Source organism: Pyxicephalus adspersus, chromosome 1 (assembly GCF_032062135.1).
Source record: "Pyxicephalus adspersus chromosome 1, UCB_Pads_2.0, whole genome shotgun sequence".
Taxonomy (NCBI): Eukaryota; Metazoa; Chordata; class Amphibia; order Anura; family Pyxicephalidae; genus Pyxicephalus; species Pyxicephalus adspersus.
The window spans coordinates 173,916,482-173,935,229 of NC_092858.1; the positions used below are offsets into that span (position 1 = coordinate 173,916,482).

General features: G+C 39.5%; 1 protein-coding gene across 1 annotated transcript in view; it reads right to left on the minus strand.

Moving 5' to 3' along the window:
• Window positions 1-202: 202 nt before the first annotated feature.
• Window positions 203-18,748, minus strand: part of GAP43 (growth associated protein 43) — a 56,370-nt gene continuing 37,824 nt past the window's right edge. The window contains exon 3 of the mRNA XM_072398414.1: window positions 203-1,087. Coding sequence (XP_072254515.1) covers window positions 999-1,087 — 89 coding nt within the window. The 3' untranslated portion in view covers window positions 203-998. The remainder of the gene's footprint in view (window positions 1,088-18,748) is intronic.

Sequence of the window (18,748 nt, forward strand, 5' to 3'; positions counted from 1 at the left end):
TTGGAGGCATTGGAAATAATAAAACCTCTCTTCCAACCAGGGGCCTAGTCGTTGGACTAAGGTGATGGAATTTGACCCTGGCCAATTGACAGAGGTTCCACCTTCCCCACTTTCAAATTTCAAAAATCAGAATTGGACATTACATCATGAGAACTTCATCTTTTCTTTGAATTCACCTGGAAGACACCGCACAGGACACGGCTGAGAACCGAGAACTATTTATTACCTCCGTGTGCGCTACAAATCAAAAACCATACATTCTCAATGCCATTAAAGTGACGTCTTCATTCACAACACAGGGAACTAAGTTCAGAGATACAGTAGGGAAGGTCGGCAGGAAGCAAAGTGTTCTTGCGTGGCGTCAACAGATCAAGAAAGGACAAGTAACACACACGGGGGCGGACGGTTATATACGCTAATTGGCACATCGCTTTATTTTTGGAAAACAAACTGTAGGGAGGGCTAATATTTCTTTTTTTTGTTATTTTTTTTCTTTTTAGTTTTTTGATAAGTTCATTCCATCACATTGAAGAGGAACAAAAAACTGAAAATAAAAAAAAGAGAGAGAGAGAGAACAAAAACAAAAAATTAAAAGACGCCTTTTCTTTTTTTTTTAAAGTTTCACTGAAAAGATCTGGAACCGGGAGGAGTACATTGCACACAGTGTAACAGAGAGATCACGGGAGGCGGTATTAAACTTGGATACAGTGCAAGAGTTTCCAAAATGAATTGATTGAACCATACTGGATAACTCGCCATAACAACACCAAGAAAACACTTAAAAAAATGTTTAAGCCACACTGTTTGACTGAAACTTTCCTGCCTGTTATAGAATCTGCCACACAGAGAGAGAGATAGAAGGGGGGTAAGGGGTGAGGTGGAGGAACCCACGTGAGGAGGAGAAGGGAGAGGGGGAAGATCGAGAGAACGGGTAGGGTGGGTCATAAGGGCGAAACAATGGAGTCCAAGAGGAGATAACGGGGGACATTTCAATGTGTTCAGGCATTTTCTTGGTCCGCCTTGGTTTCGTCACTTGCAGCCTCTTCTTGTTGGGCACTTTCACTAGGTTTGGTTCCTTCTACGTCATCTGCAAGAAGAGCACATTGAGACAGTGATCAGTGATTGGATGTCTTCCTAAAAAATGTGTGTAATCATAGTTATCACTGACCAATGTAATGCCTATTTTTTTTAAGAAACATAAATCTGCCCTCTGGCCTTTCTTTCATAAAATATGCCCTTTGGCTTTCCCTTCATTTATTCTAACCTTCGGCTTCCCATTCATCAAATCTGCCCTCCGGCCTACCCTTTAATAAATCTGCCCTCCAGCCTTCCCTTCAGTAAATCAAGGCAAACTCAATATCAATTGAATATATACATTACAGCCTGAAATATCTTTTTCTCCATTCTTAATTTTTGCATGTTGATTGGAGCAAAATAATTGAGCAATGTAAGTTCCCAGAAAATGTGGTGAAAATTACAATTTTAGTAAAATTTTATCAATTTTTGAAAAAATAAATTGGAGTCACAGGGATGGTATTAGTAGGGTCATTTGTTTTGTTTTGTTTTAGTTTTGAAGAATATAATAAGCTCATGAGACCTGTTCTTTCCCACTGCCAAAATAAAATAAAGGATACCCATTAATCTCTCCATTTTTTATATATGCTAAGAAACTAAAAACTCAAAATGGAAAGCGAGTTTACACAATTAGAATTAATAATTAAAATAGGAAAAGCAAAAAAGAACATAAAAATAAATTAAGCTAACCTAAATTTACCCCAAAAAATGACCCCCATTACCTTTTCATTCTACATTGTTTTTATAGAAAAAAAAAAATTAAATTTAAATAAAAAGTGTAAGGCAACAGTACACACATAATAATAAACAAAAGAAAAAACAGTTAAATAAAAAATTCAAACTATAAATACCTTCATAAACACAACCCCTAAAGTTGAAAAGTAAATTTAACCCTATGCCAATTTCACTGAAAACCTCTACGAGAATCCCAAATAAAACTTTTTACAAATTTGCAACTTTTTGCAATTTATTTATTTATATATATATTTATTATTTTTTACTTAACTTTATTTCACCACTTGCAAAATATTCAGTTTTAAATTTAAAAATTAGGAGGCAAAGGAAAATGTTTTTCTTCCCTACTGAACAGGTAATCCAACAATACATCAATCCTGCTTCATGCCAACCTACCAGTCTTCCCTATAAATCCGCAAATAAGATTACAGCTCCTCTAGGACACAGATTACTTTAATCTCATTTAATCCTACTGTAATTTGAACAACACTATACCGATTTGAAAAGAGGAAAAACATTAATATAATAAACACCACAAAGACGGCTTTGCCTAACAGTGAAAACTAATATTTTACCTTTCTTCAGTCCTGGCTTATCGGCCTTTAAATGTGTTGCTGCAAGGACTTGCTAACATGCTATAGGACTAAAACATTTCACTAAACACCTTTTTATAAGTTTAAGCATTTTCACATTTCCAAATTAAAGGTTAAAGACAAACAGAAGGAAATGTTTCGGTAGAATTTTCAGCTCACAAAAATTTACAAAAAAAATAAAAACAGCCTAAAGCTCTACATTGAAAATCTGTTTGAACAGAACTGAATATACAGGGCTGTGGTTATAAGGAAGTGAATCTGATATTCACCATCAATGGTGGGGAATTAGTCACAGCCATTGGAAACCCATTGCCTTGAAACATTTTCTACCAGTGAATGTGTGCTGATTTCCATAATCAATACTGATTGAATTTAGAGAAAATCTACATTTTGACCTAAAGTCCCTAAAAATATAAAGCCCAAACTTTGTCTTTTTAGTTTTGGATACCATAAGGAAGGAATAGATCTCATGTCAGATTTTAATTGGTGTCTAGGTTCTCAGTGGGGAGATTCACCCTGTTTGTCCTGGTGACATTTGTATTGAAGAAGAAAGTGATAGGAAATCTAAATTGTTACAGTTGTTGCCAGAATAAAAATCTGATGGAGAATCATGCAATGAGAGAACATTGGTTTTGGTGTTTTTGGTGACAACTGTTTAAGGAAGACATTACTTCATTACATTAAAATACTTTTATTTTTTGTTTAAGATTTTTTCTTACTTCCTTGTTGCAGTAACATGACATGACATTTTATGCTTTTTTATTCTAAAATACATTTTTTACCTTCAAATACTCTATCAAAAACTAAAGAAAACATTTTTGCTATAAAATTGCTTCAAGCTAATTATGTAACATGTTAAAAGAAAGGAAGTTAAGATACAAAAGAAGGGTGAAGGGCAGAGAGAATCAAAAGAGAAAGGGAAAAAAAAAGAAAAAAAAGAAGAGAAGAGAAAAAGAAAAGAGAACAAAAAAAATGAGAAATAAAGAAGAGAATGAGAGAAAGAGATAAAAAAAGAGAGAAAGAGAAGAGAAAGTTAAAGACAAAGAGAAGAGGAATAGGAAGAGGAAGAGGAAGGGCAAGAGTAGAGAAGAAAGCGGGAGGCAGGGACAGAGAAAGAATGGGTGTGGGCTAGGGAGATGAAGAAAGAAAGGGAAGAGAAAAAGAAGAGAGAACAAAAAAAGAGAAAGAGATAAAAAAGAGTAAAAGAGAAGACAAAGTGAAAGACAAAAAAAGAGAAGAAAAGAGAAAAGAAGAGGAAGACGAAGGGAAGGGAAGAGAGGAAAAGAAAAACTGGAGGCAGGGAAGGAGAAAGAATAGGTGTGGGCAAGGGAGATGAAGAAAGAAAGGGAAGAGAAGAGAAAAAGAAGAGATAACAAAAAACAGAATAAAATGAGAGAAAGAGATAAAAAAAAAGAGAAAACGAGAAGAGAAAGTGAAAGAGAAAGACAAAAAGAAGAGAAGAAAAAAGAAAATAGAGAATAGAAAGAAGAAGAGGAAGAGGAAGGGGAAGAGAAGAGGAATAGGTGGGAGGAAAGAAAAGAGTGAATGTGAAGGAGAAGAGAAGAGAAGGGAAGAGAGGAGAAAGAAAAAGAGAAGGAGACCCAAACATTCACTTAGTGTTAACCTCCCTCAAGCAGCCCAGTTAGACCCTGGACCTGCCCCATCCTATGACTAAACAATAATGAAGCAGCAGCTCCACTGTTGACTTTTGTCCTCCCCCCTCCTGTAAGCATGTTTACAATGTTAGACTGCCACCACTGTGTATAGCAACATTGCCGTTCTCTCTTTGTTGTTAGGCAGAAAAATACAGGAATCAGATATAAAGACGTTTGAATACATAATGATAAAATGTTGTCTTTTTATATGTGCCCCATGTTTAGCCATAAAAGAGAAAAAAAGCACTTTCTCGAACTCTACAATAAAGATAGCTCTTTAGATGTGAACGTAATAATGGCTATTTTTTTTTCTTACAGTATCAGAATAAAAGATTGTGTCTTGAAATGTGGAACAGCTCTCAGCGAGCAGCCGAAATTACAGCCCTGAAAGGGTAATTAGCCTAATGGCTAGACAGAGCCATTCACACCATACAATAAAGCACATATACCCCTCCATCCATAAAAGTTCTCTTCACAATAACTCAGGAATCTTTTCACCGGCTGACTCCGCCACAATGTACATTTGACAAGCTGTTGCTTTAGTAACTTCCAGGGAAGCATTCAGAGAGCTGTAATACATAGGTTCACATTTCTAGAATTTCTAAAATTGCTGTCAATTCAATTGTATACTTTATATATGACGTACAAGCAAAACGCAAAAGATATCAAATATATATATGTAGAGTGGGGAGTGCTTAAAGGGATACTATATTAGTTTTGTAAATGGTACTGGTATTGATGTCCACCCATCAGGAATAGAAAAATACAACTACAAAAAAGTTTTGAGTCATGTAGATATGGAACATTTTACAACATTGTATATATTTAGTTTTTGTATGCTCTTTTTACACCTAAGGCCCCTATGACTATGTCTTCCTTTTAATTCCTGTCTAAGTAAATGAGTTAAAAGAGTGACAGTTCCCATCCCTACATCTGTGTGGCTCCAGTTTTAGGAAACAACTATCGGAAACAACCACAACCTCTAGCTCCAACTGGATAATAGCTATAAGGCACGGGGAGATCATCCTGCATCATTGGGGACTCCCACAGGTAGAAATGTTCAGAGCTTAGACCCACGTTGCTGGACGAATTCTTTTGCAGAACTAAAGAAACAGCTAACGGAGAATCAAAAATATCTAATTCATCAGCTCAGACTTGGCAGAAACTAGTGGGATCTGGGTACCGTCATCTATAGTCCAGAGGATTCTGGGCAGAAATGGTTTTTATGGTGGGCTTGTGGCTAGAAATTCATACCTCCAACAGTGAAACAAGGCCTATCCAAAAATCACAAGAACTGGTGAGCAGAATGGTAGCGGCTGCACTGGAATTATTAAACCAAATCGGAAATATTTGGCCGTAATCCTTTATTTTGTTTGCCCAAAATGTCTGGAGAGTGCTACAAGGATAGGCGTCTGCTTCTTTATATGTTTTTATGTTTTATATGGTAATATGTTTCTTCTATAGGTTTGGGACGGCATTCCTTCAAGTTCAATAAATAGTCTTCTCGGTGCTAAAAGGTACAGGCAGATACATCAAGCACTATCATCAGGAAGTCATTTGATTGGATGCAAATATTATAATTTCCTTAAAGGTATCAATGAAATTAAATTTATCCAAAACCAATATTCATTTTCCAAACTGTACATAATTGTCTTTTAACATGTTGCCCTTTGAGGGCCAGCAGAGGACACGTGCAAACATGCCTGCTCTTAATACTGCCTATTACTGACATCCTGGGTCCTGATTATTGATTGGGAACAATTCATATTGGTTCCTACTCGCCTATGCGCCTACTATGACATAACAATCACATGTAGGCTGGAGGCTTCATTATTAAAGTAAGCTTTACAGTCTTCAGGCTGTAGTGGGATCTGCAGTGCCATCAATGTAATTCAGTTGTATCATTATAATAATAATTTAAATTAAACTGTTGCCAGGACTTAAAGTATCCTCAGACATCCATCTTTTCTTTTTTTATTACCTTAATCCCATACTGTGATGTCATTACAGGGGCTGCAAAAGATCTTTCCATGGAGTGCCAGGAGGACGAGTCCAAATTCTCTGCCAGTCGTTAAGACCATTGACTAATCAAAGGTAGAGGACATATTGCAGTGCAAGGAAGATGGAGTGGAATCTCTGTACTACTAGTGCAGTTCAGCATAGTGACCCTGTTCAAATCTAGAGCTATTCATGATTCCCATTCACAGCAGTACATTATAGTGTGCATGGAACCCTTTATTTCTCATATTCACCAAAATCAGATCAACTTTATCTCCTGTTTTAACACTGAACTCTGGGCAAACTTAAAACATGCCACATACCTCCCTTACCCTATGCTGACCCTGTTTTTAAAAGTTTATTAATAACCTTTGCTATCAGTTCTCTTCCGTCACTAAGGACAGCACAATAAATCACTAAGTTCATCTCCTTTGAATTGTGTCTCAATTGTGCAGGCACATTGTCTTACCATCTGTGTCAACCTTTCCCAGAACCCCATTGTTGCATGGCTAACTAAACTGCTTTGTAATCCCACCATGTTTAACAGAAGATAATTTATCAGTTTACACACACTATATCAACACAAATGCATTCCTGGAGGGACCACCTTAGGAAATACCCCAGGACAGCACGGAAAGGGAGGAGCGAGCTGGATGATCATTCTAATCTATCAGACAGGTGGACTCAAGATACTTGCTGTTGCTTGTAATGCTTGTTCTGTGGCTCTTACAGTGTGCAGCGAAATGCAACTAATTGCCCCTAGCACAGGAAAGATCTTTAAATAAAATCTCCTGAACTTAAATAAACTTTCCTGAACTTAAATAAACTCTCCTGAAATACTCTGTTCTGATGAGTGACTCAGCTACTCCCAAGCCACCCAAAACCATCTTGAATGACTCCATTGCATCAACATTGGCTTATGTAAATTCTTGTAACCGGCTGAGACCGACTGAGTTGAGTGATCAGATTTTTCTGTATTTTCCCAGTTGACGGGTTTAAAAATACTTTCCTTCCGCTCCTTCTGCAGATCTTGTCACCCAGGGACAGCAATGTGACTGCTGAGAGTGTTGAGCACCCAGGGCTGTGAATAGAAAGGTTGTGACGGCAATGGAGACCCGCAGAGCTCAAGTGTCTAGACAACAGATGCGTGGTTGCCAAGGAAACCTACCATCTTTGGCTGGTGGAAACGGTTTAACTATATCCCGAGAGCTTGCAGGAGTGAAAGCTGAATTCTCCAAAGCTTCTGCCCTTCTCATGGGTCATTCAACAGCTGAAGAAAGATTTGAGCATATTCCTGGTGACAGATCATGAAATGGTTTTGTGATGTTGCTGTACGGCTGTAAGACTGTGCTGCTATTCCATTAAAGAGCTTGGTGCTTCATTGGTGTACATCCAATAAAATGGGTGCCAACAATTCCAAACTCGTGCAATAATCCTTGGTATAATACATTTGGCGCCAAAAAAGTGTTAAAAAACAAGGGTTCCCAGCTGACCATGAATGTTAAAGTCTAGTGGTACAAATAATTGGCCACTAAAAGGTGTCACACTTGGAGAGTCGGAACCTCTTGAGGGGCGCTATGGCTTGCTCAATGGTGGTTAGCTCTAAGAAGGGCTAAGGCACAAAATCTAAAGGTGAGGATGTCACACTGCAAACTGCTACTAGGTAGCGGTCCTTGGGAAGAACAATGTGCGGTACTGTATTAGTAGGCAAGATAATTGTCAAAAAAAGCCAGAGCTGAGACAGGCAGCAAACAAGGAAAGTCAGGAACAATGCCAGGGGTCAAGCACCAGAAATAGACAGCGGTGACAGGGGGATCACTGGAGACACGGGGGAACAATGGTGACACAGGGGTCACTGGAGACACAGGGGACCGCAGGTGACCCAGGCAGGGACTGGGGGCACAAGTGACATGGGGGTCAACGGAGACACAGGAAGTATTTAGGCACATATGAAGAACTTTCCCCTAACATAAATTCTGAACCAATAAACCAAACCCTTAACATGTAACCTGGCCTTAAAACCTTAAACCTGATCTTGAAGGCCACCTCACGCTACAGTGGCAGCTGCATAGAGAAGATCGTGCTACAAGAACACTTCCTATGCCCGGTCATTTGGCTGGACTTACTACTTCCCCTACTCAGCTAAATGAAATATGCCTTGCTAGGGGAAAATTCACTTTGCTATGTGAACAGTCTATACTTCATTAGTAAACCAACCCCAGTGACAGATGGAACTCGCCAAAGAACATTATGCCAGGTACAGAAACTCATGTAGATCGGACACAGCTTGGAATATTTATATATTACTTGTTGTATTTTTTTCTTTGCAAGCATAATGCTAAAATCTGCCAATAAATATTTTGCAACAGGATATCCTATTCTGTAGCCATCACACAGGTCCTTCAATGTACTTATCACCCATGAAAGCAATTTAGCAATGGCCGATCGGGTTTACATTGGGCGCAAGAAGATAATAAAAGCCTCTGATCCACACTCAGCATGCCAGAGGCTGACAACGCAGGATCAGATTTTTAACATGCCAACGCAGGATCAGATTTATAACATGCCAGCCCAGGATCAGATTTATAACATGCCAACACAGGATCAGATTTATAACATGCCAGCCCAGGATCAGATTTATAGCATGCCAATGCAGGATCAGATTTATAACATGACAATGCAGGATCAGATTTAAACCATGCCAATGCAGGATCAGAATTGTTAACATGAAAAGTCTGAATTATATAACAAGGGTTGTTATATTGCATCTAGTATATGATTAGCTCTGTCTAGGAAATTGAAATGCCCCTGCTGCAGCCTCCTTTCTACACATGTACATGTGCAGTTTGATTACTGGGAAGAAGAGACAGAGAGTTTGCCTTCCCTTTTCTGCAGCCTATACAACCATGCAGCCTATGACTCAGCCTTGCTTACTGTCTTGCAGCCTGATTTCGGGTTTTGTTCTCCGTATTTCTTTTACATTCAGGCTGTGACAGGCAGTCGGACAACACACCAGCTCGTGCCAACTCACTGTAACTATTGATGGCTCCTTTCCCAGGAACCGCACAGTAGATAAGGAAGGCGGTAACACTAACGCTCCGACTGCAATTATCTCCACTAGACAGAACTGAAGAAATTCACAGATGGGATTACATACACTTGGCACACCCGCAGTACTTTGAAGACTGTTTGTGGCTCCATTTGCCATATCTGCAGGGCTACTGAAGGGTGCACAATCCAAAGTGAATGTGTGATCTGCTCATGCAGAACCCATCCATCACCCAACTCTATAGTGGGCCTCTACATGAGCAAAGGCCGGTCATAAGTTTCTCCATTTTGTTTTGTTTCTCCATTACACAGCTACAACTCCATTAGCTTGCCATTGGGTGACAACAATGCTCTGTGATTTTACTAAGAATGAACATAGTTGTCACTCTCTTAAAGGAAGTAGAATGATTTACAGGCAGGATCAACCAGGTAAGAAAGCTATGTATAGGAGGACTAAGAAAAACAGAACTTACTGAAGCGCAGAATCATATATGTAATTATTTCATACATTTTTCCCATAGTTTACATACTGACTGTCTAGATGCCCATACCAACTTTCCTTTTGCTTTAATGAGCCAATGAAAGGAAGAAACTGTGTTGTGTATTTTCCAAGTTTCAATCAAGATCATGCATGGGAGTCAAGATTTTGTTCTGGATTCTTCAGCAGCCAATTACCAAACATTTACATTCCTCATAGGCCAATCACAAGCTGTGTGATGTCATGCATCGCTTTTAATAGATTTGCTATTTGATGTCTAACAATATTCAGGAAAGCTTATTATTTTTTTTCTGTCAAGCGTGGTGGGCAAGTAATAGCCTTATCAAGCAGTACAAAACTAGTGGTGGCAGCACTCGTATTTCTGCATTTAAATAATCAATATTTTCCTATTGATTTTCTATCAGAAAAATATTGATCATTTGCCAGATCGAGCTAACATCCAATTATGTATGCCAAGAATCAGAAAAGGGGAATGAGTCCCACGATCCCCTATATCTATGAATTCTTCTTCACTCCCACCAGCCAAGGGAGCTCCTGGGGGGTGAAGGGTTGGTACAGTTGAAGTTATGGAGGGCATAAGTGAACCCATTGCTTTGTTCTGCATGGCCACAAGATTTTGTTCAAATATTAACAATTTTTTAAATTTAAAAATTCAGCAAGTAAAAAGTGTTAAAAGTTCATTTACCATTGTAAACAATGTATCAAGTTATCATTTCTGTGTCACTATACACTTGAGACAACGGGACTTGTTTTCCAATGGAACAATTGCATTGGGTTGGTGGGAAGAGGCCTCCTTATTATGCAAAAAAATGGTCAATTCATTAATAGCCCTCCCATCCCACCATCTATTCTTTCCTGTGACCATCCACCACTACCAACTCCCGCCATTGCCCATCTAAACCCCTTGGAAATACTACAGACTTCGAGTCTACAGTGCTCCAGGTCAGAGCTACATCCCCAGGCTTTGCCATGAGCACAAGCTTTTCAATGTATAGGTTATTAAATGGTGAGAGGATCCATTGTATCTGCTCGCCATGCGGTGTTATTTAATCCAGTGGCCAGGGACAGATCAATATTCGCCCTGGTGTTGTTGTTATAATTAAAGAGTGTTAAACGAAATAACGACTCAGCGCTCAGGGTGGTAAAAGAGTTAAGCGTTCGCAGTTACGTAGATTGATCGCTGAAGTGCCATCAATAGCCAAGATGTGTTAATAACAGCTAAGTGGATAAAGGTTGGACAAGAGAATCAGCATTGCACACTATCCTAGAGATCCAATAACGTCTGTGGTCTTTTGGGATCAATAGATGAGCCGATACGACCTCTGAAGGACCGGAAGAGGCAGTTAATGATCACTCAGGGCTGATAGAAATGTAAAGATCATCTGAACATTGAGTTTAAATAAGCTAAAGAAATTCCAGGGCCATCAGAATCAAAGGTGTCACGTCATACAGAAGGTAGAACAGCCTGTCCCCTGCCAGCATGCTGAAGGAAAGGACTTTTGCTCCCTAGGTGTAAGCAGTGGCTTCTCTGCAAATGTCTGACACACCCCTGAGCTAGAGCTGTCCAATTAGCAGGGAGCATGCGCTTTGATTTGATTTAAGATAGGTCTGTATCAGAAAAGAGTATTTTGGAGTTCTGCAGAGTATTTGTATGAAGTGATACCCAAAAGAACTTCACTTGACCTATGATGATACTGAATATGGGTACCAAACGTACAGGATTCAAGCACACATTGACAACTATTAACACTCCAGAAAAATATTTTGTTTTAAGTTATTTTCAAAATAAAGGTGCCACAGAAGGATAAATAATAGTCAGTAGGTGACTTAATGGCCACAGATGTGGCTCACCAAAACTCATGGGCAGCAAGAGGGTCACTTGTAACTTACATCCACTGGGTACCTGCCCACCTACCTATATACCATCCCCCTAATAACAAAGACTCTGAAGAACTGCCTCCTAAAAAATTGCTCACTGACATCTGTTAATCAGTACATGGATACATCAAGCCCCACCCACTGGTTTCTGGATTGACAGCAGTAAAACCCTCCCATGAGGATCTGCTGTGTCAGATAGGGGGAATGTGTGAGACACATTAGAAGGATTCAGCTTACTCTGGAGTAAAGTTATCTCTTTTCTGCACAAGCTAGACGTCAACCATTAATACTAATTGGAAATATACCCAGGTGAAAAAATATTTGCCCTTTTTTTGTTTTTTCTGCCCCACACTCAGAAATGTGGACGAGCCCTTCCCATGCAGTGCAGGTTTCCCGGTTCTGCATTTTACAAGATGATGCCAGAAAGCTGCAATTCCTCAGAGAGCAAGGGCAAATGCTTCAGGGGACCTTGCATGAAAAGGAGAAATGGTATTTACCATCCCCCAGAAGTTTCAGGATCAGTCCCTGAATCTGGAATTATTTTCTGAACTAAATTGACCAGTAAAGTTAAACGTAGTAAATGTTAGAGAAGTCATCCGGATTTAGTCAATAACTAATATATAAATGTAAAATATTGATTATAGTCTCCAGGACTGGAATGCTAAGAGTTACCAAATCTTCCAGTCTGGCGCATCTATCCTCATATATCCGTGACAGCAACAACTTCATGACTGATAACTGTTGACAAGTATTCATTTAAGAAAGCGATCATAAAGACACGGTATGATGGGTTTGGTGTGGAGGAGTTTGGTTGTCCTTTACAGATCCCTGAGCTCAACCCAACAGAACACTTTAAGGATAAATTTGAAAGCCAATTGTGAGCCAGAACTTTTTATCCAACATTAACACTTGGCCTCACAAATGTTCCCAGGGATAAATGACACAATTGCCCACAGTCCACTTCCAAAAGGCCGAGAAAAGGCCTGGTAGAAAAGTGGAGTTATGACTGCAAAGTGGGCCAACTCCATAAAAATGGCCATGTTGTGGAATAAGATCTCCAACAAGCTCAAAAAGACATAACCATCATGTGTCAACAAAATTGTGGTCATAGAGTCTATCTTTGTTTTCTACAAAGTGTGTTTTTATGTTATGGAACCACAGAATTTAAGTACTGAGCCAAATTAGCAGCACCCTCCAGATATCTCTTACAGGCAATTTCATAGCCAGTACTTATGGCCTTTGTATGTTTATGCACTATACATTTAGATTCAATTTAAGATAATTTTCTGCTTTTTCTGGGGGCATGATGAGGGTGTAATTTGCTAACATTGAGGTAAAATGTATCCCATACCCCATTTCCAAATGTTGGGAGATCTGTAGCTGCTGTATACATAATGCACAGATTACTGATATATTATTAAAAAAAACACTCCTTATAAACCATTATTTAGCCGTAGTTCTCCTTTATTAGTTTGCAATTACCTTCTTCTTCCTATTCTTGTATTATCATTTGTGGTTGCATAATATACATTCATTGTTTTTACCATGATAATGGGCTTACAGCTGCTACTACGAGGGGGTGCTGAGAAGTTCCTGGTTTTGCCCCTTTCCAGATGTAATAGAAAAATGAGTGTGGGGCATATGACAGCCTAATATCTTAGTATGTAACTGTGCAAATATCAGGTCTTTGAGATTCTTAAAACTGTTTTTTCTTTTAGTGAGAAGCTGTGATGGCAGAGGCACAAGCAAGTTTCATGTCGTTGGAGTTACGGGCCGTCATGAAGTTTTTGTTTCTCCGGGGAAAGTCAGCAAAGGACATTCACACTGAGATGTAACACTGGGGGAGAAGTGTCCTTCCTACAGCACTGTCAGAACCTGGATATCTCGTTCAAGACTGGGCATTTCACCATTGAAGATGAGCCCCGCAGTGTGCGCCCCCAACTTCAACTGACCTGGCAACCTGCGATGCTGTCCATGCGCTGAATATTGAGGACCGGCGAATAACGGCAAAAAGATAGCCCAGATACTAGACATCTCACGGGAGCGTGTTGGGTTTGTTATCACCACTATCCTAGACATTTCTTTCAGCGAATTGGGTGCCGAAATGTTTGAACAGTGATCAGAAGAAGGAACGAGTTGAACCTTCCAAAGCTGTTTTGGCCCATTTTGAAGCTACACAGGACTTTTTGGCTAGGTTAGTGACTGGGGATGAAACCTGGCTCCACATCTATGATCCTGAAACCAAGGAACAATCAAAGGAATGGCGCCACTGTGGGTCCCTGTGGCCGAGGAAGTTCCAAACACAGAAATGGGCCAAAAAAGTCATGGCGTCCGTTTTCTGGGACAAAGACGGTATTCTGTTGGTGGACTACCTACCTCAGGGCTCTAGTATCACCGGACAGTATTATGCTAACCTCCTGGACCAGCTGAAGGAGGCAATTAGGACAAAACGTCGTGGAAAGATGACCAAAGGGATCCTATTTTTACAGGACAATGCACCTGCGCACACGTCCAACATTGAACAGCCTGGTTTCCAATTGGTCCACCCTCCCCCCTACTCACCTGACCTGGCCCCTTCGGACTATAATCTTTTCCTGAATTTGAAGAAACACCCCAAGGGGCAACGTTTTGAGGACATTTCTGACATCAAAGATGCTGCTGAGAGGTGGTTTGCGGCCCAACCAAAGGCCTTTTATTTGAACGGTCTAGAAAAGCTGCAACTACGCTGTACCAAGTGCATCAGTCTCAGGAGGAATATGTTGAATAAATGTGTTATTTCATAACTCTAGCTCTCTTCTTTCTGGGCAAAGCCAGGAATTTTTCAGCACCCCCCATCTTTATCCCATATTATATAGTCGCACAATCATAGGAGAGGGAGAACTGCAGTGTCCAAAAAAATGCAGGTATATTTTTATATGTTAGGTTCCTTTAGCAGTTGCAGTGGAAAACCCCACAGTTAGGCACTTCCAGTTGCAAAGAAAACTACAAGCACCCATGAAAGGCAAACTGTTCTGCAGGTAATAAAGTACACGCATTGTGGTGCGCTGCAGTTTTTCTTCCAGAGGAGGAATAGCAAAGGTGGAGTCAGAAGCAAGATGATACTTTTAGGAACCACGCTGAGACCCAATGTAGCTCCATGCAGAAAATCCTATTTGTATCACTACCTTCGCTTTAACTGAATGGGGGCGTGCCTGCAGTGAAATGTCACCATCAAAATCGGAAATGTCCCTTAAGGTACTTTAAAGCAGAATTGTAGATAGCTAAACACCCTTATGAAAAAAAGTGAATCCAATTTTGAGATTTGCATAGCTCAGCTTTATAAAACAAGCCTTCATTCACCTCTGTAGTTGTAAAGATTTTGGAGGAATTCATCATCAAAATTTATCACAAAATTAATTTTATACTACCTGCAGCTAGAAAGGTAAGTGATGACTTGTTTTCACAGCATTTAAGCATATCCGACTTACCGTGTTTCCCCGAAAGTAAGACCTACCCCGAAAATAAGACCTAGCACTTTTCCCCCAACCTGCCCTAATATAAGACCTACCCCGAAAATAAGACCTAGTAGAAAAATAAAAAAAAAATAAAAGCAAACATAAATTAAAACAGTACTCACCGAGCGGGAGACAGCGGGCGTACACACAGCGGGCTAACACACAGCCGCACAAGCCGATGCTTTCCTTGTAGTTCCGGCTCCTGTCACAGGCGGAGTGATATTACATGCACTTCGCCTGTCAGAAGCTGAAGTGCATGTAACCAGGCTAGTTCTAGTGAGCCCTTAAAAATGTGTTAAAAAAAAAAATTAAAATAATATACTCACCTGATACGTGATCCTGCGTGTGTTTCTGGCTGCAGCAGCGTCTCTCTTCTCTCCTCTGCCAGCATCGTGTCTTTTCCTGTTTGTAAAGCAGGAAAGAAACCGGCACAGCGCCACCTGCTGTTCCATGTCCTAACTGCCGAACAGTGGAAAAAAAGCACAGAGTGATCAGAAGGGGAATTTGTAAGGGGAATTTGGGAATATGGTAAGTGTTTTTTTTCATTAAAAAAAGTATATAAGACCTACCCTGAAAATAAGACCTAGTGTGTTTTTGGAAGCCCAAAAAAATATAAGACAGTGTCTTATTTTCGGGGAAACACGGTACTTACTTATATACTCTGGGCATTTGTCGTACCACTTACAGATGTTGCCCCTCCCCCAGCTGGACTGAATAGTGAACAATGAAGCAGCAGACAAATGAGCTCATCTCTCCAACTCTCTCCACCTATTAGCAGAACATAAAGCAGAACTCCACTGTGTCACAAACCTAAAAATACTCCAAAGTGATCCAGGATTTGCAGAACTATTATTTTTCTCATATTCTTTCCCCCCCTCATTATTTAGTGACATCTCAGTAAAACGGCTGGGTCTGATAAAACAATGAGAGCGTTAAAGACTTAACAGGTGGCTCGACTGGAAGCGCGTGAGTTTATCTTGTAAAAATAACACTAATTATTCATTCTGTCACTGATTAATGATTCCTTTTTACGTTGTCAGCTCCGCCTAGCTATATTCAGTTCTGGATTTTTCTGTTGACGAAAATAGTGACGCGCCTCGGGGAAGGAACGGCGCTAAATGCTGTTTTTAGTCCTGGACTGTTCTGAGCCATTAAAAATAAATTATCTTCATTTTTACAGGGGAAGAAATAATGGGATCAAAGAGGTGGAAATTAGATTTTTTTATAATAGGAACAAATTATACAAGCGTTTTAGTTTTTTAGTTTTCATTCTTCTTACATAAAGAGAACCGGTACATTTTTAAAATTTATATTCAAATAGCAACTTTTCACTCCAGAACATTAAACCCACCACGCCCATATGCCCCCCCCCGGTTCCTGGTGCCGGTGCAGTTTTGGCTGTGATCACCAATTTCAGATGCAGATACCAAGATCAGCTCATTTCAGTGATTTGCCACGATGTTACAATGTTGCAGTCTGATCACTGGAGCAGAGGAGACTAAGGAAAAATTTCTTTCTGCATGCAGCAGACTGATAACAATATCTCAGCCTAGGCAAAGTCACTAAACCAGAGGTCAGGAATGTCTTCATAATTATACTTTTATTGTGTCAAAAATGTATTCATGCAGATTGTAATATAGAGTATAACCAATATTATGGAGGATTACCAATTATCAATTAAGTAAAGATTGCACTTTTGCTTTATATTGCTACATATCAGAAATGTTTTTCAAAATATGAAAAGGTCCACCTTAAATAATAAAGGGACACTCCTTTAAAGTAATGTTACAGCTATAGATGGCTAATAGTGGGTGGAGTCCACTCAATATATGTCTTTGATTTGTCAATAGTGAGATTTGTCTGCTATCATTTGTAATTGTTTCTGTGCAGCTTAGGGTTTTGGATGGACCCATCCACTTTTTAGTGTGCCCCAGCCCCTCCTGTTATATTTCCCATACTGTATTATAAAAAATTCCAGCAGGAATGGTGGGGGCCATGGCCAGAGCAGGTGTGTAGATATGGGAAGGTGGGAGTCTATCGTAGTGGGCACACCAGATATATAGCCCCTAATATTGGGCACAGCAAATATGCAGACACAGGAATCTCAAAAAAAAAAAAAATTGTGAAGAGAATATCAAGGGGCTTAATTCTTCATCTTTCATTGAACACAATATTTGGATAAAGAGGACCAACCCTTTAAGTGTTAGGATCAAGCAAAGAACTCAGAATTAGTTCCAAGTTTCTAGGTATTATTGATATAGGTGGTCACTTAGAGCTCTGCTGTTCCTGTCCATCTCCCTCGCCCCTTAAATCCCCATTTCTTTATTTGTGTTGTCCTGGCTGCTGCCCATTTCCCAGGTAGCCAACATCCCCTTTATATGGCACTTTGTTGCTAGATGATGATGCTGCCTCCTTTGGTTTGTGTGGCCCCGGCACCATGACTTCATATGCAGTTACAGAACTAAAAGGTGTAGCAGCCGATCATCACGGACATAGAGGCCAAGCCAGCAGGGAGGAGCAGATATGTGAATTTGTTTTTGTTGCATTTTGTTATGGAGGAGATCAGAACATGTCCACAGGGCAAGAAAGAGTTGGTACGTAGTCATTATTCTATGCACCGACCAAGGATATTATTTCTGTTTTTTTCTTTTTCATTTGGTCAAAAATGTGTGCTCTTGTGTTGGCTTGATGGGGCAACCAAAATGGCCAGAAACCGACCTGGTTACTTCATTAGTTGGAATAATGGGATAAGATTACTTGCTCCTTAGACATTATAGCCATCTACTTTTCTAGGAGTGTCTAACTGATGTCTGTGATAGTCCAGCTCCTCTAACCCTCCCTTCACCCCCCTATTTAACTTTTATATAGCTGCTGGGGAAGACCAAGAGGAAATCTACATCACTCAAATAGCCCACAAAAATGCCTTTAGATTCTCTTTATACTGTGATCACACCAATAGATGGTGCTGTGTCATTGTGTAATGTGTGAGAGACAGGAGACATTAGTTTGTTACACACTTAAAGTGAGAATACAGCACCATCTACTGGACACCAAAAATAATGCCCAAAAGATCATTTAAGAGCAATGTAGCCCATCATAACCAAGTCCTCAGGTACAAAATTACTTTACCCTGTAAAAAGGGAGAAAAAAGATTTACGTACTGAACTCATGTAGTTTAATATTTTTTCTCTTTTAAAAAAATTATTCAAAACTGACATTTTTTTTATTCAATTTTTTTTTCTATTTCTATTTCTATTGATTACTGTTTTAAATGTTAGCAGCAGTGGCTGCTTTTTTTTGCCCTAGATTTATACTTAAGTCAGTGTAGCTCTTTGGTACTCTTAGGCAAAAAATAAATACTTCTACCTAATTTCAGGTTGGTTTATTATTGATCGAATATATATATATATATATATATTTCCATCACAGAAAGCTCTTATTTTAAGAGATACCTGTCCCTCAATATCAAAAAATAGGATCTGCAGCATTCTAATAAAAACCATCCCTGTTATAACACTCCAAAGCCCAGGTAGTTTATTAAACCAACAATGTGGCAGCTAAGCATTCTTTAAACGATTGCCTCTATTTAAATATCTCCATGTGGTATATTAGGAGCTAAAATATATTTCTCACACATATTAATGTGTCTTCTCTCACACAGTATACAATTCTTTTGTCTAAGCTCAGAAATTGATGAGGCAGGAAATGTTCTCTTATAAATTCACAGCGGCTATTCGCCGCTTGTTGAAAGAATGAGGTGAGGCAGATGCAAAA